Source organism: Neodiprion virginianus, chromosome 3 (genome assembly GCF_021901495.1).
Source record: "Neodiprion virginianus isolate iyNeoVirg1 chromosome 3, iyNeoVirg1.1, whole genome shotgun sequence".
In the NCBI taxonomy this organism is placed as follows: Eukaryota; Metazoa; Arthropoda; class Insecta; order Hymenoptera; family Diprionidae; genus Neodiprion; species Neodiprion virginianus.
The window spans coordinates 42,402,250-42,424,651 of NC_060879.1; the positions used below are offsets into that span (position 1 = coordinate 42,402,250).

Sequence of the window (22,402 nt, forward strand, 5' to 3'; positions counted from 1 at the left end):
ACGGTGGTAATTTTTATTTGTCTCCTTCCCCTTCAAAAACAAATTTTTGTTTACTCGTTCATTTGCAAAACGCGGCGTAAACTGGTCGAAGGCGTTATGTATCAAGTTATATTACATTTATACGCAGGTATATACCGCGTACCTACCTTACACCCTCTGCACCGGGGATGCCGCGCAACTTTCCTCAACGGGCAGAGCGACTGCGTAGGGGTGGATAGGGGGTGGTAGTCCCGGGCCTGACCGAGGAGCAGCAGCCGTGACACGACCACCATCACCATCAACGTAAGCATCCAGTAGCGCACGATCCGCCGTTAGGGTGACCAGGGTAACGCGATTCCCTTATCGCTGCGTATAAAAGTGGTTTGACGCTTTTCGCAACGCACGTGTTTTAACCATCTCCATACACTTTTGCTCAAACAAAAACGAAAAGAAGGACTAAGGGAGCACGGAGCAAAATATTAAACAGTATTGCCGGCTCGTCGGTGGGAAACGTTACCGCACAAAAGCGGCAATTTGAAGAATCGCCGTGTGCCGGCGGGGAGGGGTGAGGTCACCGCACACCGTCAACAGGTTATGGAAGAGTGTTGCGAGATTGCCGAATCTGCGCGTCTAAATCCACACACTTGTCGATTCAATTTCTATTTCAACTATCATACTGCGGGTGTTACGTAGACATATAGGTAGATTTTTGTGCATCGCGACTCAATGGTCATAAGTCATAACGATACATAACTTTGAATGTGTCGTAAATAAACAGAACTTAATTTTACCTCGCGATACGAGATAGATTCTGTAGAACCTACAGTTACCACTGGTTTTTGAACGCGCGGGGGTCGTTCGGCCCCTTTTCCGAAAACGTCGGACAGTTAAATTTTTTCATGTTATTTTCTCATTTGCGTTAATTTGATGTTGTATACCGAGTGTGAAAACGACGAGTATTGCTAGTATAATTGATATCGGTATTCAGAGTGTAATAATATCATTAACAATGAGGGATAAGGAACAATGTGGTGTATACTATGTATAATCTGTGTTGCGATAATGAAGACTGTAGTCGATAAATCAACGTCCGAGCCCCGCGGGTGTGCGAGAGTGAAGGGTTAAAAGGGGGCGAGTGTGTTTCCATCCATCTATGATGATAAGGTACTATATTCATTGTGGTCTGTATTGGGGCATAGATTGAAGAGCTGTATATAATATGCCCCAGGACGTGATTAATCGTGGCATATCATTATAGTGAGTATACGTAGGCGACGATGTACGCACATGGGTATGAATACGCATACTGTTGTGAAAATAGCGTTTCATGATGATATTAATCCTATGTAATTTGATAAGTAATAATGAAACAATGCCGATCAATAAAGACCTTTGCCGAGCACTCTAGACGAACTTAACTACCATCGCAATCATGGTCTGTGCTAAGCATCCACATCGGCAACCTGGCCTGTATCGTGTAGGCTATGAAGGGCCGCGATTCGGTTTTAATTGAAGCACAAAAGCGAATAACGAGGCATCGAGGCGGGATCCAAAAGGTCGGGGATCCACGAGGAAAGGAAAAGAAAGGCTTAGTCCCTGAGCTTAAGGGCGCTAGGTAGTAAAAGGGTGCGGGGTTGGTATTTTAGAGAAAGATCCGAAACAGGATGGCGGTCAATAGCCCTGACTCTTACGGCAAATCGCCAAAGAGCATCCGCCATTTACCACAGCCACCGCAAGCCTCGGGTCAAAAGAGTCCGACACAAAGGTACTCGGAGTCGACCAACTCAGAATCGGGGGACTCGAACTCGGCAAAGACAAAGACGACCCGAATACCCCGCACTTTTGATCTATCCACGGAATATTACCCACAGGTCGGAAGCGCCAAGTTCGACTGCGAGGAGTTCGGAGCTGCCGGCTCGCCGGCAAACCCGGGAAAAAATCGCAACGGCGATAACACCGGAAACTACTTCACTTTCTCCGCCCCGAAAAGTCCCAACAGCCCGGAAAGCCCGAACGCCGGTCCCAGGACTCCAAGGACCCCCAGGACCCCCAAGAGTCCCAGCTGCGATGGAAGTGTGTTTAGCTCTCCAGGGTTTCCCTCCCCCTCGAACGTCTTCCAGTTCTGTAACGTCAGGAGGAACTTAAACAAGACCATGTCTTACCCACCAAAGAGCCCCATCACTCCAACGGTATCGGGATCCCCACAGCCCGGGCACAATCAGTATTTCAATTTCAGCCACGCAAAAAGTCAGACCGCCACGAATGCCAAAAAGCAGTCCGAGTTTTTCGACCGCCGGCGTAGTTCCTGCTTCAATCTTGGCCCCAAGAGTCCGAGGAGTCCAAGAAGCCCGAGGAGCCCGATGTCCCCAACGATCATTGCCCCGACTGGACTGAGTCGAGGCGAGAGTCCAGTGGAACCGAAGCTGCAGGTAGAATTTGGCGCGAAGAGTCCCAGGTCACCGGGTCATGGGCAAACGACCAGGTTCGACTACGACAGTCCTCGCCGTGGAAACCTTCCCTCCGGAGAGTTCAATCGCAGCCAGGGATGCCTCGTTGGAAAGGAAACTCTCGTCGACGCCAAACCCGGGAAGACCATGGCCCGGAGGTCCACGAGTGACCTGACTGACCTGACCGAAGCTGAGACCCAGGTTACCATGCTTTCAAGTCCCGCCGTTCGACGAAGGGGCTCGATGAAGGCAGGCTTGGGTAATAGTCTCTTTGATTCAGTAAATCCTTGTACTTCTTGTATCCATGCTGCCTGTCCGAGTCGTATGAACTTTGTTGGAACTGGACGCTATTATATGAGATAAAAATCACCAGGAGTTGGTCAGGCATCGAAAAAACTTCCGAGAAGTGATCACAATGTTTGATCAGTGATTGGAAGATTTTTTGGGAAATTGGCACGAATCTAAGAGAGTTGTCAAATCCCAAAATTTACCGAGCTGCAATATGAAAACACTTCCTCTACAATGATCTGCATTAACTGAATTGTCACGTGTAGAAACTCGCCTGACAGTAGTTTTGTATCTTGTCTGTGAATGCCGAAAGGTCAGTTTCCTCAAAATGTGTAAAAAACTCAGAATGTCCATAAGACCTGTCAGCCTGCGGTCGCCCTGATCGTTGTGGGAGTTTAATGAGGTTCAAGGTCCCACTTTCCTAAATTATGCTTAAATATGTATACCCTTTGCACATTACGCGCACTTTACCCACACCTTCTTCGCAACTTAACACATTCACTGGCACGTCAGTCAAGTAACACGGTATAGGTGCCCGTATGAAATAGGATCAAGGAGAGCCATGTATACCTATGTATAGACCGTGCATTAATCCGAATGACGTGAATTTGTCCTAAAGTGATATTATCTTTTCACGAAATTCAAAGCGCCTACGTATTAAACACACGTAACGGTACATTTTTTGTAATGTTCCATGACACGTTCCCTTTTTTGAACATTGCTAGAAAGAAAATAGTTTCACATCTGTCTGCCTGATCAAACGGAGCGGGAAATATATGTACTTGGCAATTCAGAGTACAAATAAGAGTGACCGAGATTCGAGTTTCAAAAATAAAGTAACAATCAATGAATTTCAATCCTTCAGAAGATAGTTTCGTTTAATTCATATCAGCAGCAGCACGAAGTGGAATCCGAATAGTCGTTTAACAGAAATTTCAATTTTTTCATGCAGCTTATCTGGCCTCACGACGCGGTTCAAGGGACAGTCAGGCGTCGAATTTGTCGAACGTGAGCAACGAGGACGTGGGCCCCCTCAATTTCACCGCTCACCCTCGAGGGCGACAGCGGAGGACATCAAATTTCCTCGAATTACCCGGTGAGCAGCTTGACAAACAGTTTGTGTCGTATTTTTTGAATTTCGATACCTAATGACACCTGCGCCGCGCATGATTGACATAAAAACGATAAATTGAGGGTGCGTTTGTACTCGGTGAATCAATCAACCACTGGAAGTAACATTTTTCAGAATTTTTTTTTTTGCTATACAACGTTCAACTCTGACAATGCTTCATCGGGCTGGAGAAGATCCTTACGAGATATAACATGTATTCACACCCCAATCCTCTAGAGAGCTTGACTTTGACAGGAAATCCAAAGTTTCGGAAAATATTCTAAGTACTCGACGGAATACCAAGAAATAACAAGATATTATTTTACTCCGTAATTTCGGGTCAAATTCAAACACATCAATTCTCGGTTGAGGGTATAACATAAAGTTTCCTAGAGTCAAGACTCACTATAGGCGACTCGATATGTGAGTATTATATACCTGCCTAGTAGCTTCTGATTTGAAACATAAATTATAACACCCATCCGGAGCTTTTCAACCCCTACTACATAGATTGTCACAAGCTTTCACCGAAAATTTAACAGGTCGGTAAAATATATAATATGATTGCACAGAGTGCGTGCTATGATATGCATAGTGATCCAGAACGCGTATTATTCTTGGATAAAAATTCCGAGCATACGTCGATCCGTTTTCCACCTTATTTTTCCTTCCATTATTTGCCTTTCCCTTCGTTTTTCGCTTCACCCGTAAGGGAGATTTCCTCTCGCCGCAATGACGCGCTGTAGACTCTTATCAAATCAACAATATACCGGCTCTTTGAACCTGCTCCGGCACAAAAATTCAGCGAAAATATAAAAATATAAGAGGTCTGCTAAAAGTATATCTATACAGTATAATATTGGGCCGAACCTTACACATTATACGCAGGTAAAAGGCTCGATCAGAGAAAATCCTACCCTTCATGCACATCAAGACCTGTAAGCCCGGGCGGCATGACAGCTTAATTATTTTCCAGAGCCTCGCGGAAAATGGGTTCGTTCGGAACGCTATTTATGTAATCTGAATCAACAGAAAATCTGCCATGCGGCTGTGAACACCGTACGATTATATCGCCTTCAACGTTGCGAGCTCTATACTCTTTCTATCTTGCCGGTAATTCCTTTACATAATTATTTATACCCATGTTGCGACACGAAGAGAAAAATGAAAACTCAAATTCTTTAGATTTGGATCTTTCCTACTCTGCCGCTGACCTTACATATTTGGAATAAGGATGACCTTTGACAGGAATAACGGATTTTCGAACTATATGGTATTCTTGAGTTTCTTACCCTGAGTTGTGTCGATATTCTCGTTTTCACATTTCTACCTCGTATTTATTTGCCTGGATACAATTTTCGAGAAATTCTGTAGGGATTTGATAAAAAGGGGATTAATTCCGTATCTTTTTATTACGCTTGACTGTTTTGTTCACTGGGGACAGAGGGGGGGGATTATTATATTATATATAAACTAAACTCCAACAGCTGTTTGCGGATTCTCGTAGAAAGTTATTTGCATAATCTTAAATCTACTTTATAAATTCGTTGCGGGTCTTTTACTCCGCGAACCTGCTGTTAGCGAATTCAGAAGTTAAAAAAGATTCGCCTAACCTTTATCCAATCGCATCTGATTTTCACGTACATCGATATACATTTAATAAACATAAAAGCATTCAAATATTTGACCGAATAACATTTTTTGATTATAATCGTTTCGTATAATCGTTTCACGTACAAGGAGAGCAAAAAGAATGCTGAAAAACAGCAAGCGGCATTAATTGCGTGCTTGTTTCAGGGGAGACGAACAGGACAAAACCGAATAACTCTTTCGGAAGTTCAAAAGAAATATCGATACCATCGTTGATATTCCGTTTCAATTTCCATTCCAATTCTTGCCGCTCCAGCGTTCTGGTTGAAAGTATGGTATTAGTACACAAAAAGTAAGAATTCGGTATTAGTAGGGCAAGATGAAAAGATTGGCTGAAAGTGCTTGCTGTACCCATACAACGCTGTCTTTTTTTCTTCTACGTGTTTTTGATCTCGAACATCCTCCCAATCCTTGACGCAATGATCGAAAACCACAATTAAATTAACCCATTTAACATCATTACGGTAGAAAAGAATTGCTACCGTTAGCCCGAAACTAACCATATCTGATTGTGAAATCCGAAAAGGTTCACTTCAGGAGATTGTAACATTCTCAAAATCGCTACAGCGCAGCTTATTCCTTTCGCTTGAACCCTCGAAATAATTTCGAACGGTGACCACATCTCTTGTCAAGAGTGAAAACGATGACAGTGAGTATACCTGAAAAATACTTTCACGGATAAACAAATTTGGATAAAGTTTGCAAGCGAGTAGCGCAAATAGGAAAACGAAAAAATAAAAACAACAAAGAAAAACGTAGCAACGGATTCAGCTGTGTCGAGGACAAAGCACATTACAGTATGTACGAATATATGTGTACAGTTGTACGTACATGCGCATATATATACTCATAACCCACGATCTGTTCCCCGTTATTTTATTAATGTACTCGAGAGTTCGCGTAATCACGTCGCGGTCCAATTTTTGCGGCCACGGGCGGCGATGAGGCGGCCGAGCTGCGGCGAGAAATTTCTCGTTAGGAAAAAATTATTTCTACGTCTATATATATATATATATATATATTATACCTATATACATTTCCATTTTGCCTGTGGAGGAGGAAAAGAGAAGAGTATTGAATATAACTGCGAAGAACTGAGAACGGGGGAAAGTTGAAGGATCTGAGCTTTTTCAAAGTAGTCTCGGCGCGGCGGGCGGACGGCATCTGCCGTCCCTCCCCCCTCCTCAGCCCCTGCCGCGCCGACGAAAGAGAGGTGAACGAAAATGTATCACAGGCTTCCGTCGGCATTATACTTATATAAGAAGAATTTTCTGAGTGAAGAAAATTGGATTGATCCTTCGGAAGATTCGTCTCCTGCAATCTCACTTATATTTTTAATAGGCAATATACCGGCTGTGTCACAGCTGAGTAAGACGAGAAATTAATATAAGACATGACGAAGTACATCAAAATAAAGAATGTTGAAAAAAAAAAAAAAAAACAGGCTTGATATAAACCTAACGAAAATACCCTTTGTCCCTGTCCCTCCCACTAAGGGGAAGATAATTAACCACGTGAAGAAAATAAAAGTTTTATTTCGGTACCTCTTCAATTGCCACACGATAATTATGCAAACTTGGTTATGGCACAAAGGGCGGGTAAAGACATCCGTTTGAAAACTTAGCTCGTGATCAACCAGGAGACTATTTTCTAACAGTTCATAAGTCTATTGACAGCCATATTGCATCGTAACTGGAAATAAGCAGCAAATTCTGTGATGAAAAACGCACAACCATTCAGGTTCCGTTATATTGTTATTCTTTCAGAGGACTAACCCAATTCGGTGGTAATCAGTAATTTTCATCGGTTAAACGTAATGTCTATTATAGACTACGAGGTAAGTGTATCGCTTTCTTGAATTTTCAGGAAATGTGGGACGCAACTGGTACCATTAAGTGTCCATTAAGGGGGGTACAGCTTAGATGGTCTAATCATACCTAGTTTTAAGAGTTTTTTTTTTTTTTTTAAGAAAACTAAAACACTTAGGGCAATATGAGTTTGAGGGCTTCATTATTTATGGTTTCAAGAATATATTGGAATTTTTTCATTAAGACTAATAACAAAACGGCTACATGATGCATATATGTAAGTAGCAAACGTCTTCGAACTCGAATGCTTTTGATGTGGTGCACCTCTCGACATCACTGTCCATCTTGTAACAGATAGGAAAGTTTTGTCGAGTTAAAAACACTTTTTCGGTTTTAAACTCATGACCCAAATGTTCAAAGAAATTTTTTTTCAAATACATACGATTATTAACAATAAATTTTATTTTTCGACCAAAAAAGTGTTAAAAAAATTTTTGGAATGAAATTCAAAAGTCTAGCCACGAGCTCGAATCGATAATCAAGTTTTAAAGATTGCGTGAAAATTTCTAGTTGTTCGTAAAAAAAATAACTGAGGAATCTGCGCCACCGGATTGAAAAAGTGATCGTTCGCAACAATCGCCATGTCACAATTTTGCTGTGGATTTCAATGACATAATTCTAAGATTTTCTTGAAATTATAAATAATAAAGTCCTTAAATTCAAACTGCTCCAACTGTTTTCATTTACTTAAAAAAAACTTCTAAAAATAGGTACGACCTTAGAACGTCCAAGCTATTCCCCCCATTAATTGCCATGACGGTCAACGGTCGATCTGTGCCGATATCTGATTGGAGTAACTTGTATTCTCCGTGTATTTTCCAGTACCTGACCACGTTCGGCCGAGAGTTCACAGCCTCCCTGAGAAGGCGTACAACCCTCGTGCATGCGACGATCTCTACAGACTGCGAGCCTTCAGCATCACCCACAAGGGCGTGGTAAATCGCGGGGACTCCATTATCTCGAGGCGTAGCCGGAGCAACACCTCGGTAAACAGCGGCCGGTTAGTCACTATCACTATACGTCTTATCTAATATCCGTTTCTGCCCAAAAAATGCTTTTCTTTCATACCCTTGGCCCACACAAGCCAATTGATGCTTGCATGCTATGTGGACCACCATCAGGCCCCGGTAGCCGTACAATCGAACACTTTGTACACCGCAATATTAAAAATTTAAAACGATCGTCATTCAGGAAGAGCAACGTGTATAATAGAGTTAAGTATATGCTTCTTCGTTATACCTGCAGCAATTTACAATCGTACTGAACATACTCAAAAATTCTTATAGCGCTGATTGGAGCGCTGTGTATTTGAGAAATCGCGAAAATGTCGGCAAATAGTTGGCACCGGTAATAGAACATAGTGCTCGTGTACCTCACTCTATTCAGTTTCTCGTTCCTGGGGCAAATACGCGCTGGAAATTTAGTTTAGTAACTCTTTTACTTGAGTTCAACGTGTGGAAGAGGTGAAGGTATAGAAGTTTTCCAGTAAAATCATGCCGAATTACACGGACCGCATTGGGAAATAGATTTCGACCCCGCTCTTCAAATTTCATTCTTGTCTTGTTGGCACTTGGTGATTTTATTACGTCGAATGTATGTTCTGTGTTGCTACCGCGCTATTACCAGTACAGGCATGTGTGCTGCACCTGCAGATAAGCAGCTGAAGTTACATCGAATTTATTTGCGTCTGTTGGGACGGTAACAGTTACTGTGCGTTCTTATTAGTCAGCTCTTAAGCAGCTTGAATACTCTGAGGAACATGCGTGGTAGGCCAATTATTTCCATTTCAAAACGTCAAAATCCTTATTCAATAATTTCGATCATTCGTAGATTCGAACTGTCTTCGTGCTGATTAGTTTTAGTATTAGTTGAGAGAAATGAGTTTTCTCAGTTAATACTCTGATTAAAAAACATCTTCCAAATTTCTTTTGCCATCCGTAACAGTGAAACCATGTATACCTATATCTTGCGCATATCCGTTCGAAGAGAATAATCCAGATATTCATGTGTACGTATTGTATATTCAGAAAGTAAAGCTTCGCGATTTGTGTTGGAAGAGTTGGCTCAGCGACCTCCAAATGGATGTTGAAACCTGCAGGTTTTGCAAACTACGAAGATTTTGGGTCGAGTTTGACCCGACTTAATATATGGCAGACTTTTGTAAACAAGTGCCGTAGCGTAAAAAGTTTCTTCGTGGTCGGGTACATTCGTAGGAGGGTTGTGTCTAATGTCGTGAACCCCCCGCCGGCCAACATGTCCGATATCGTCCACCCTCGTTTTCTCACTTATCCCGTGTCTCGGGAATTTTTCATTGTTTAACCGCTTTTACAAATCATCTAACCGGAAATTTCGGAATACAAACATGTTGGAATATTAAGTAGGCACCTGAAACTGATCGCCTGAATTTTTTCGAAGTTTTTGAAAAGCCTTAAATGGGGGAAAAGGAGCCCAGGACGAAATAGTCCACGCTGGCTGGCAACGTCAGTAAAAAACCACGTGGTCGGCGGACGGTTAACATGTTTATATTATACGTATACCCGTGTACAATTGCTCCTGGACTCGTCTATTCGAAAGAGACAACGGCAGCGCAATTTGTGGGTTGGTAAAAACGTGTTTTTTTGTAAATCGCAACACATGCAGAACGTCAAAAAATGAAAGAAAGTCGACTCGTACAAAAATAACCTTTTTGCCCTTCAACATGCTCGTACTTGATAGTACAATTGTAGAACTTAATATGGGGCTCAAAAAACATGGATTGTCAACGCTTTCCTTAATTTTAATACAAAGCAGGCGATTACGACACCTGCACTACCTTCTCACATGTACGCGATACAAAATAAAGTCAGTTAAGGGTTGGTTTTCCTGGGAACGAAGGAGGTCCGTGAGTCAAAATATTCGGTTCAATTTTGACCTAGCTGTGAGTCAAGAAACGTGTATCTGACAGTTACCTAACAATGCTGGTCGTCTCTAGCGCATCCGGCCGGGTTGGCGTGGGGTGGTTGGGGCTGTTTAGTTGCGTGCAAGCAGTCGGCTATTCTATTTGGCCCCCGCGGATCGGCCGGTCGTTTAGAGGCGCGTTAACAATAACATTAGGGTGAAACATTCCAACTAGTATAGATCCTGGTGTAAAGCTCCTCAGCTTCTACGTTCGGATCTACATCATCATCCGGTAATTCAAAATTGCGATCAACGTAATACTATAATACACTATTCAAGGAAATAACTTGGTAACGTAAGTCACGTGTTGTATACATATCAATGTGAAATTTTTATTTGAAGCTCCAGATCTATTCATTCCAATGTGACGATATAATTTGAAAGATTGCGAAGTGTACGTCGTGGATAAAAAATTAAAATTTCAAATTTACTCCAATTTTTTGAGGTTTATTGTCTCATGGAGATCAACACCAATACGCGTGAGTGTCAAATGCCTTAGTTCACCCTTCAGAACGCCAAAAATAAAATTTCAACTGATATAGTTTTTCCATCTAACAATGAGTATATGATAGATTCAAGCTGTTTTTGTACAATTTTTATTAAGCATGCTAGACATTTGGGTCGCTTAACGAGGGTGTCATTCACAATGACGGTGAATTGTAATTTCTATAAGCCCGCAATTACTGAGTTCTTAAGCGCTGGGATTTGAGGAGTTTATAAGCTGGGATGTGGATTGTATAATCTTTGGTTGAAGGCTCGTTAAGCAAGTACCCCCATTCTTAAGCTACGAACTTTTTGATTTGATTTTTGATTAATTTTTCTCTCGCTCGTTTGAATTGAAGCGTTACGTCATATTCGTATCAATCGAGTGATCACGTTTTAAATCCTGGATAAAATATTTCACAAATCAATTTCGTGTTGTCAACCAAATTTGGTTTGAATTTTGATTTTCATCCAAACCGACCTGCACTTCATTCCTCGCTCAAATCCTGCAGTTCGTTAAAATAAATTAATTACAATGATATGCTATTTCCTGTTGGACCATGACTTTCAACTGTATTTTCACCTCATTGATAACTCAATCCAATAAGCAATTCTCCTCGTTTCGTTACATGTATGTACACCTGTAAGTGGTGGATTCTTATCGATTCAAGGACAGCCGCGTCGTCTGCTACGCAGGTTAAACAGGTTTTACCAGTCCACACCGGAGTCTTTAGATTGCAAATTGCATTTGCATTAAAAAGATGTTCAGCTTTTAAAACCAAAAACGATTTTCTCCCTCCGTTCACCTAACGACACCCATAAGTCACTTTTGGAAGACTTCTACAGCGCGCTCTAATGCTGACGTAGAAATAATTTAGGAGAAAGCGATTTCCCCGGGAAAGGGAGAATTTTCGATATCCATACGTAGGTGAAGATGTGCATTTCGTTGTTAAAAGCAGAACAGGTGAATTTGTAAAAGCTGCGAGAATAATGAAAGAATGAAATAATCGAAAGTAGGAGAAATAATACGTTCATGAAACATGCCCAGCTCACTGCTCCCTAGAGATTCGAAAGACTCAGCCACTAAGATTCATCCAAGTTTGCTTACTCTTGCGTTCAAACAAACCATCTCCTAATTGTGTTATACTTTGTAAGCCTGTTAGCAACCGTCTATATTTGTCTCAGCCTCGAGGCGCAGACGTTTGTCGACTGATACTCGTTGTCGGAATATAATAATACGCCAGTCGATATTCACTCACAAGAAAGCGTGGGTTTGGCAAAGCAGCCATGCCACGCGCGGATAGAAAAAAATAACAAACAAATAAGAGAGTGAAACTTTCTAAAATACTGCGATAATTAGCCCTCATCCACTATGGAAATTACTGGAAATTACAACGTTGTAATTTGATTCATCGACATTGAATACATCTAATTAGGAGTCGGGATCAAGTGAATAGCTGATTTACACCGTTGGTTTCTTGAAATATTCTGGAAATAAACCTTTTTCTGATGTTTAATTCAGAAAAGTTAAAACAAATCTGACAGCAATTTAAATACAATCGTTGCACGGTATCATGAAATTTGACAGACTCTGAACATCTGGTGTAAACTGACAACTAAGCAGTAAAACTACAGATTTTCGTCTCCAACTATCTATATACTGTGCCAGTTACTCGGTGGTTACATCGTCCGAAGTTCGATGAATATATTAAACTCGTTTTGCAGCAGAATGTTCCGATATTGAGTAGTGTAGAAAACTACCTCGAAGGCACATCCATTCATATATCGGCTCTACTTTCGGCACGCATCTAGAGGACGAATCCCTCGAGAAAATCGAGGTCCTGTCGCCCCCCTCCTCTCTCTCCGTATCACCCTTCAAGCCTGTCTGGCCCGAGCGCTGAAACCTGGGATTCTACGCAAAAAGCTCCTACCTACTTACTCGGCGTCGCGAGTGTCTCTGAAAAAGACATAAAGTTCAAACAGGTGGTGAGTGGGTGGTCCACCGGGCATCGCAAAGCTTCGGCCCTCTTCGCTGGCTGGTATTCTGTATGTAAATTAGTTAATTACCAGATGAAATGCAGCATTGTGCTCCGGTCATACGTGCCTTCTCGATCTCCGCTGGTTGGAATGCTAAATTTTTCATCCATATCCACTAGCAACGTACTAAATTTTAACAAACAACAGGTTTCACTCAGGGCTTATGGGCAAATCCGGATGCTTTATTGTACAATGTTTCATCAAGCGTCTCGTGCACCCGTGAAAATGGAATAACGAAATTTTCCTGTGGTATACGTTTTTTCGAAAACCAATCGCAGAATGGGTGAAAAATTCGCTCAGTTTTAAGAACCCCCAAGCTCTTGACATTATTTAACGAACAGCTGCAGTATCGCAACGAAACGTGCCTTCATAGCTTGGATAGTCTGTCATGTGTATCATTGCTCACCGTATATTCTCATCTCACAATCTGTTACCGAAATTAGTTCCAAAATATTTTATGGCCATGTTTTTCTTCTTGCAGAATCATAATTCTATTAACGTTGAGTACTCTGTAGTAGACATTTTTGGGCAATTTGTAACACGCAAACTTTGTCAAGAAACTATTTTTCTCAAGAAAAATGTATCAAACAGAGTGAGTGTATAGGGAATTGCTCGGTTCGGTAATTCTTTGCTTGATTGTCTAATCGATTTCCATCCAATTGAAGAAGTCACTATCTCAGACCTTCGCCTAAAGCCCTGAGCCTCGACCTTATCAAGTGCTTTTCCAATAGAATCCTGTTGCCAACAACTCTCTCCACCCCGCACTTCTAATATACGACAGGCTTTTCGCGTGTTAGATTTCAACAAGATCGCCAACGTTAGGGAGAGAATGGAGTTATCTTCATCAGAAACTATTTTCCTCAGTTTCTTTTTTTTCACGCTAAGAAGAATTAGTCGTAAATATCGAAGAGAACTGTTTAGAATTATGAACGCTTGTATTCATCGATTGTATTCGAACTTTTTCAAGTCACGAAGGCTTGACTAATCTCAAGTCGGATAAGTCCCCTCGTACGAAAACCAACAGATGCAGAATGAAAAACAAATTTAAGCCGTAACGATATGTCGTATCGATTATTCATAGTAACGTGACATATTCTCTCGCATCACGTCAGCATAGCATTAACAGTTTTAATCATATTGTTCCTTGACAGTTTGAAAATTGGTGTTCATCACTTGCCAAGACACTGACTTAAAGATTACATGTGTAGTTTTCACGTACGAAATTATCTGCATTTTGTCGTAGCAGTAAGAATATATTCGGTATGTTTTGGGTAGCCCAGAGTCCCACAGTAATCAACTGAAGCCTCCGACAGTTCAGCTGTCCCAGTCTTCCTACAGTGACCGTTATGTATTGTCCCGAAATAAACAGTCACAAACGTAGTGCACGTTTCTCGCCCTAGTTACCTGTGAGTTATTGTGTCAGTCTCGAAATCCTATACCCTCAGAAGTCTGTCGTCAAAGACTATAGACTCAGCTGTAATCACATGTCGTCCTGTTGTATTGTATTCAGCAAATGTGTCAGAGCGTAGAGTGAATTTTTGATAGTACGTTAATTCTGCAGGGAACCCGCGCAGGATACTTGAAGGAGATTTATTAAATCAATCACAATAACAAATTATGTAATACAATTGAACCTCAGGGTGAATAATACCTTGACATAGTAGTCAGAGACCACAGATTTTCCCGGTAATAGAAAGTTTTTTTTCTTTCGTTGCGCATCAAGAGAAGAGTACTGTCACAGGGAGGAGGATTGGAAACGGAAGTGTAAAAAAAAAAAAAAAAAAAATTGGAGGGAGGAAGGAAGAAAGGAAGGAAGGAAGGAAGCTGGCTTCGGCTCGGCTTACAATGATCGGCCAGGCTTCTATAGCCGAGCACATATTGTCAGCTCAGCCAAAAGTGAAATGACTCGGAATCCCAATACTTTTGGAAGATCAGAGCCTGGCACGTAGCTTTGCGGGCTGTTATTTCGGGACTCAAGCGTTGACCAGCATCGTAGTGTAATAGCGAGTAGATGGCGACGGCGCGGCTACATCCTCGACGCGGCGATCACGACTTAAGACTCTTCAATCTCGATTGACTCCTCGACTTCCACGGATCTTTGAGACCTCACGTTCGACGAGGTCACCGATTTCACCGTTGACGAGGACTGGACCACCGATGATGATTGAATGCTCTGCACTGACTTCGAGGTCTTCACCGACTGGGACTGTACCGTTGCGGTTGACACTTTCGATGATTGCTGGACAAGGCTGGATGCGTTGTCGTCGACTGGTATATAGAATAGAATAGAATAGAGTACAATAATAGTTATAGACAGATAGACAAGTAGATAGAAGGATATTTATTCGATCGCGGACATATGTAAAATAAAGAAAGCGGACCGTGAACCGAAACAATGGGATTAAGATTATACTAGCACTGGTCAAATTATAGCGCCATGGTTAAGCCAGATTCGCACGTAGAGAGACAGGGAGAGAAAAGGAGTTTATACGAATTACGGGGATCCGCAAGGGGTGTAAATATACTTCATCAACTAGTATTGCAGGTAGCCCCTAAGTCTTCATTTACTCAGGAGAAGCAAAGTGAGCCTTGGATTGACTTTAACCGACAATTATGTATGTATTTACAGGCGTCTACACGCGAGTCCTCTATCGATCACCAATCCCTCATGTCATAATATAACATGACACTTTGAGGCGCGCTATAGCAACACTGACAGCAACAATTATGACCAGCAAATGACGGTGATAACATCTTTCTCGACCCTTATGCGATGCTTTTATCAATTCACTGCTACTGTTGGCACAAAATCGCTTCCGCGGTAGTCGGGATTTCGATAACGGGTTCCTGATATCCGGTAGGTGAACAAAAACCGGATACACATAACAGGACATACTCCGTAAGAATCACTTTTATACAGTAATAAATTTATGGTGTTTAGCTGTGAGCGGCTAGATGATAGAAACTTGTTAAAAATACAATACAAGCGAAGAAACCCCGCGAGGCTTTGATAAATGATACCCAGCGACGTGCTCATCGCAAAAAAAAAACCGCTAAGAATCCACAAGCTTTTGTCCATCTCCACAGACAACCGAAAACTTCGCGTGATCTCATTAAACGGCTCCTAGGCACGCCATCGGAATTAAAAATGTTCAAAAAGTGAAGAAGCTGAATAAATCACAGCACAAGTAGATAGTAAAGACTCTATAAAGAGTTTATAGATCACTGATTAGCACTAAAACATTTTGAAACGAAGTATTACTCTTCAAAACGACATCACGAGAGTTATAAATCGTTTTCAGTAAATCTCGAATGATACTTAAATATAGTGTCATGATTTTTCTGTACCATGGTACTTACCTTTGGCGACTTCCATGATGATTTTTCTTTACGTATCAAGCTGACTGGCTCTAATTACTCGACGCGAATGATTTAGCGCGCACGGTTCTTCTCTCGGCAAGCTAATACGTGCGGATGAAAGTATAACTCGGACTGACTGGTCTACAGGGATGCTGTAAATGAGAATGCAGAGAACAATCAGACTCCGAGTTATTCTAAAACGGAGCTCCATGTGGGGGGGGGGGGGGGGGAATACGAAGGAGAGGGGGAACTCCGTTTAGCTTGACCGTGCGCCAAGAGCAGATGGAATCTACCTACCTACCTATAATAGATTTCGAAATGACGCGGCTATCGTTGCTGGAAGCCTCTGACTGTACTCAATCGTAACCGATTGGTGAGTCAGAGTGTTTTCCTTGTATCGCTGTTACCAGTCCGATTACTGGTCCAATTGCATTGCGTCAGGTGACCAGCAGATCAAAAGCTTTTAACATCTACGTTCAATTCAGCCGGTCAAATTGTTAGCCTCGGCTTTGCGATTACATATCAACGTCAACTGTGATTGCATTAGGTTTATCAGAAATCGCCTGTATACGATGTTTAATCAACATTGCTTAACTCTCTTACAATTAGGTCAGAATTCGTTAACCTAGAACATAAAATCTAGAAAAATAAATTATTTCACGTTTTCCCCAAGTCCAATGAAACCCCGTTCCTCGAAAATTTTCTACGCTATGGCCCAGTCACCTACAACCCCAAGTCTGCAGAGTGAGTGAAGGTTTCAGAGTCAGGTATATGTAACAGCTTAGGAAAAGTTATGAGATGGCGTAGCTGATGGTGTTAACTGGTTGAACCATTTTCTAAACGGTTCACCTCAGCTTTTTATATTTTACGATCGCCGGACTTGGCGAGTGTCCATAAACCGTCCAGACAGTGCAGAAAATCATGAGGTGAGAAAGACGCGATTCCGGCGAATGACGAGCCAAACGACTGGCAACAGACGACAACACCAACGTCCTGCTATACCTATAACTTACGCTCATAAATACTAGTACTCGAGGAATATGACGCTCACCTCTCCCAAGAAAGCTTCATTTTCTCTGGCTGATGATGCTCCGCGAATGGCATCTATACATGCAATTGCGGAGTCTCAATAAGTTATATTGCATATTTGTTACTCGTAAGTAGAATCGCATGACGAAGCGAGCAGAAATAGCTGAAAATTCATGGGAGAAGAATGTGTGTTTTCTGTTAGTCATCTTGAAGCGTGGAGTAAAAGACAGTTCAAAATATCACCAATGTTTATTCAGATTTCAATTAAGCATAGCAAGGACCGGCGTAACTTGACCTGGGTGAATTATATCATATGGAAAATGAAGCATTCAAAGTAAATAAACATATAATTAGCAATGTAAAGGAATTTTCAGGCGCCTTTAAAATCATTCTATTCAGTTTATTAGTTATCACTAACTCACTATAGTCACATAGAAGCTATCATATGACTGTTTCTTCAAAGGAGAGACTCGGCATGATTTGCCCACTTCTTATGCTCCAATTTCAATCTCTTCATTGTCTGCTAAAATTACACTTCCCGTGCTTAAAAGCGTCGCAAGGACAAGCTTAGTAAATTCTAGTTCAGGTGAACTCGTAAATTAGTTAACTTGACTGTGAAATTCTGAGCATGTAATTAGAAACGTAGGAGAGAACTTGCAGCTCAGTGCCGATGCCATGCGGATGGCCGTGAACCAAAACCTTGCTACGGAATTAAGCTGCCACGTGAGTCACCTTTTGCACTTTGGAATACTTTTAAATGGATTGAGAGAATAGTAAATTACCGGCGATCGTTTTGCGAAAATGCAAGGTAATATAATCCCGGGTAGCATTGTCCTGGCGCTCAAGCGTAATTGAGACTTTTTCTAATATATCCAACTGCCGGGGTAAAAGATCAATCAGATTAAAAATGAAGTATGTAATGTGTAAGCCTGCGACGGCGAAAAGTGAACCGGCTCTGGATGCTCAACCAAATTTCAACCTTGTCAGTATCACGAGATCATTACAGTTCTTTGGAATTCATGTCAAACAATCAATTAACCGTCCAAAATCTCCCTCGGCAGTCAGGCATAGATATGTATACAGTATTATATTTAATTAGTAGAGAATTCTACGGTTACAGCAGACTGGCTTAAGCCTTGGGTCACGGGCTTGGTGCAGATCAGTTGTCCTAATGCTTGCGATCAGTCAGAGGTAGATTTACAACGGTGTCAGGATATTCAAGGCATACCTCAATTTTAATTAATTTATTACTACGCGTTAGGACTCCGCAGAAATAGCAGCACTTGTCGGATATGGGATTAATGAAATTGGAAAAAAAATTACCCACATATGATTCTCCGTCTTAATGGCCCAAGCATATAAATTTACAGTTTAATTAGCACTATTATTTTTTTTTTTCGGAGAGCTACAACTTTTTTTCGTTACAATTCCGCTTCGAATGTTGTGTTAAAGATTATTGAAAAAATTTTAAATTACTGGATAAGTACTAAAAACTGGTAACACCAAAAAAAGCGAATAACCATTACTACCTAATGGTACGATAACTTTATTTTTATCATGTAACGTCGGTATTCGCGGCTTGTATGTACGCCTTCGTAGAAACAGCGAATAATATTCAGTACTTGAAAGTTTTCGGCTGGTGCAGGTATGATGTCCTATCGTTGAAATATTCTAGAAGTGATCCCATTATTTCTTCGAAAAATAATTGTCATTTCCTGTCATCTGAGGACCAAAAAAAAAAAATGATATTTCAAGTTGCAACCACTTTACACTTCGGCGCCAAAATGCATACTTTTTTTACATTCTCCTTTGTCACGTAGGCAAACAATTCGTAAGCTGATAAATAATCTACATGCTGTGTATCGTTGCATCTGAATCTAGTAAACGATCCATGAGTTTACCAATTTGTTGAAATAGCGGCGTTAGGATCTCTTCTCTTTCCTAAGTTTATAATTAAAGTGATCCGGGAGCGACCCGGTGAGTGCCTTTGGTATGTAACGTGAAAAATCTATATTTAGCAGAGAAATCTGCGGCTGCAAAGCTTCCTTTGCCTGGTGTGTAAGATATTGGTATCGCTAATATTCTCTGTAACCGATACGCATACACCGTATGTTGTGAAGTTGGAAGAAGTAAAAATACACAAAATTCTCAATATTGGGAGGTGTCGTAGAAACACGTGGCGAAAATTTAGAATTTATTCGGTGGCTTTGCAAAACATCTCATATTTTTCTCAATTCGAAGCAGCTCTACTGTGCCACTTGGCCTCCACAGAGCTTTCAATAAATTATTCGACAGCTCTGGTAATTCTGCACGTCAACATTGAAGTAATGACAGAGCTCGAATATTGCTCCCTCGATAAAGATTTCAGGATTATTGTACGACCTACGCTCAAGTGTACCTCGGAAAAAGCAGGCCACCTGCTGCAATGTGAGAATGGATTCTAATTGTAAAACGATATCCCTCAGACGAGGGTAATTTTCGGTAAGGGTATACTCACTTCTAACATGCATACCCTGTCGGACACACCGTCATCTCATAGATACAACTGTAGATACGTACGTAAGCATGTTTGCGAAAACTGCGCAGATGCTTGCTTAAGAACCTCTTGTCAGGTCTATACCTAAGACAAACTCTTGCTTTCACGGTCCCCGAGGTATTCGCTTTGTGTTATTCGAGATATATTTAAACTTGGATGGTATCCAGATACCGAGTCTCGTCAAACAATCGTGAATGTGTTCTCTCCGTGTTCCTAATCGCGCCTTGAATCAGGCTTGCACCCTAATTTGCCCCCTACATGCACTTTCATATCGCTTCGAATCCATCGGTTGTGTGTATCAAGTCGCTCTCGAGTCGTCACTCGTCGACCAACAATGTTTACGGTATCCAGCCGGGGTAGGACTTAAGGTGGGCTTGGTGCGGTTGAAAAAAATTATGGTAAAAAAATTCTTTGAACAATGCGTCTCTATCTATCGACGGAATTCTCGACTGTAAGTAGTACGTTTTGACTCTCCCAAGTATCACTTCGAACGAGTTCATTCTATCGAGAGACGAGAGAATCGAAACTGCTTCTCATAAGAATATATTGTACGCCTATCTTTCCGAATCAAGCTCAACTAGCGATCCGTTATTTCGGTGCAGCATGTGGACGCCGTATTTGTTGTCCGTAAGAAGTAGCTGTTGTAGTTGGTGAAACTTGAAAAAGTTCATCATCAAAAAAAAAAATATAATATCGTGATCCTCACAGATGATTTGAGAAAGGGGAATTCCACTAGCTCGCCTAACGTCAAGCCGCTGATCCCTTTGAAGCTTTAAAACTTTAAACCTTTAAATCTTTGAGCTTTTAAACCCCTAAGCTATCGCACCTGCGAATCCTGCAGTTTACCTGCTAGAATCTATTTTACCGGGGGCCAGCAGCTCCGCGTCAAATATTCAAACACTTTCTCCCCATATTGTTCACATCACCTTCCATCCCTTCTGCGCGATAGAGGAAAAATATTTTCACGGAACAATGAAATAACGATCGGACGATAAAATGACTCGATCATCTTTACAGCAAAGTTGATCGATTATCCAATTATTATATCTATAAATTCATAGGATTAGGTAGATAAAAAAAGAGAAAGAGAGGAATTAAAATAGCTGAGGTTTGAATTACGCGGTGTTTGATCACTGAAATTTTCCTAGATTCAAGAACAATTTCGTGGTGAGTGATTTTAAAAGATACCATACCATAAGCTAATCTTATCTCTTATAGTATCGGCAAGTTATCGTCAATTTTAGCAATATACGAACAAGTAACCGCACATCCATGCAATTCTCATGACGAGATGGGTAAAGTGATCTCGATAGTTTGCTTCCCCGTTTGCTTCGAACATCAAAGTTTACCGTTATCGACAGAAACCGTATAGTTTCGCGCACATAGACTTGATTTTGTCCGCTTTGAACTTGGAAGTTAGAGACCATTACCTCTACTACAGGCCATTAAGGAGCTTCGAATATATGGCCCTTTGTAAACTCTCCATTCAAGCCCATACATGTATTGAAAGGTTTTCGCTGTACCTTATTAGTTCAACTGGATAACAAACTCCAAGCAAATTCTACCCTTAAATTAAATCGTATTATTTATAGTTTGCCTTGATTTGAGATTTTACGTCGTTCACCGATATCTCCTCACTTATGTAACCTTTGTGCAAAGTCTGCATCCTTGTGACGCGTACAATTGAGGAGGTATTGGGGAAAAAAAAAGTACGACGAATTGTGAAATCTGCCGTTCGATTGTCTACCGTCGATGCCCCAGCTCCTAACCGGATACCATAATGATTGAGTGGTGAAAAGGTGATCTTCGAATGGAATCGAATTGACAAGGGACTGCAGGAGAGCCAGGAATCCAGGATCCGGCGTGGCTGTATATAAATAGCTCGAGATTGCGCGTCGAGCTTTTTCTTATTCACATTATTTCCGACGTATACTGAATCATCGTGAATTTTTTATTTTGGCTCCGAGCACATAAAGAATAATGTCAAAGTAAATATATATTCATTCCGAGGGTATTGCAAATCCGGTGCGTATGACAATAGTACGCATAACCATTACAGTGGAAAGATCCGTGCGACTGTTGAAACTAAAAGACAATGAATGCAACGATAAATTGCCAAGTCTAGGACATAAGCGTCGTTTTTTGTCATTCTCCTTTATGTATTCAAGGCGGTCAGCTAGCCAAAAACTATGTAAAACGGTGCTCGTCCACCGCTTGATAAAGGATTCATGACGTTATTAAGAAAAGTGGAGATAATAGCACACAAAGACTGATTCATAAAGTGTTCAGTGACTCAGATCTTATGAATGCATTATGACAGCACCGGATCTAGGGGGGGGGGGGGGGGGGGCACTGGCCCCAGGCGGCAATTTCATGGGGCGGCAAAAAAGAAGAAAGCGAGTTAGCGGATCGCGAACACATTTGCCCAAGAGAATGATTTACCTGGTAATAGAATATAGGAAAAAATTTGCACATACTTACTTCACACGTATACCTGGAGGTTCTTTCATGAAATTGTTCGGCTTCCATCATTCATGAACGAATAGAGATGAGAAAACGGGTTCTCTTAGGATGAATGTGTTGTTTACATATCAACCCACAACATATATCACCAGAATTTTCGTGTAGGTTGATTTATTATTCAAACAAATCACATTGAAGAGAAATTTTTTGTTAG

The 22,402-nt window shown here is 41.3% G+C and overlaps 1 protein-coding gene and 2 long non-coding RNA genes across 8 annotated transcripts in view; 2 read left to right on the forward strand and 1 right to left on the reverse strand.

The window, feature by feature from the left end:
• Window positions 1–22,402, forward strand: part of LOC124299895 (uncharacterized) — a 37,311-nt gene that overhangs the window by 2,530 nt on the left and 12,379 nt on the right. For all 4 annotated transcript variants that reach the window (XM_046753321.1, XM_046753320.1, XM_046753322.1 and 1 more), the window contains exons 2-4: window positions 128–2,685; window positions 3,667–3,810; window positions 8,166–8,343. In XM_046753321.1, the coding sequence (XP_046609277.1) occupies window positions 1,644–2,685; window positions 3,667–3,810; window positions 8,166–8,343 (1,364 nt within the window). In that variant the 5' untranslated portion in view covers window positions 128–1,643. The remainder of the gene's footprint in view (window positions 1–127; window positions 2,686–3,666; window positions 3,811–8,165; window positions 8,344–22,402) is intronic.
• LOC124299898 (uncharacterized) lies at window positions 14,377–17,287 on the reverse strand. Of its 3 annotated transcripts, none has more exons than XR_006907098.1 (3): window positions 16,888–16,902; window positions 16,161–16,785; window positions 14,377–15,068 (listed from the first exon to the last, which is right to left on the reverse strand). It is a non-coding gene; the product is annotated as an uncharacterized LOC124299898 (long non-coding RNA). The 3 variants fall into 3 exon arrangements; XR_006907099.1 differs by having other exon boundaries at window positions 16,161–16,799; XR_006907097.1 differs by having other exon boundaries at window positions 16,161–17,287.
• Window positions 15,068–16,288, forward strand: LOC124299899 (uncharacterized). Its single transcript, XR_006907100.1, has 2 exons — window positions 15,068–15,345; window positions 15,430–16,288. It is a non-coding gene; the product is annotated as an uncharacterized LOC124299899 (long non-coding RNA).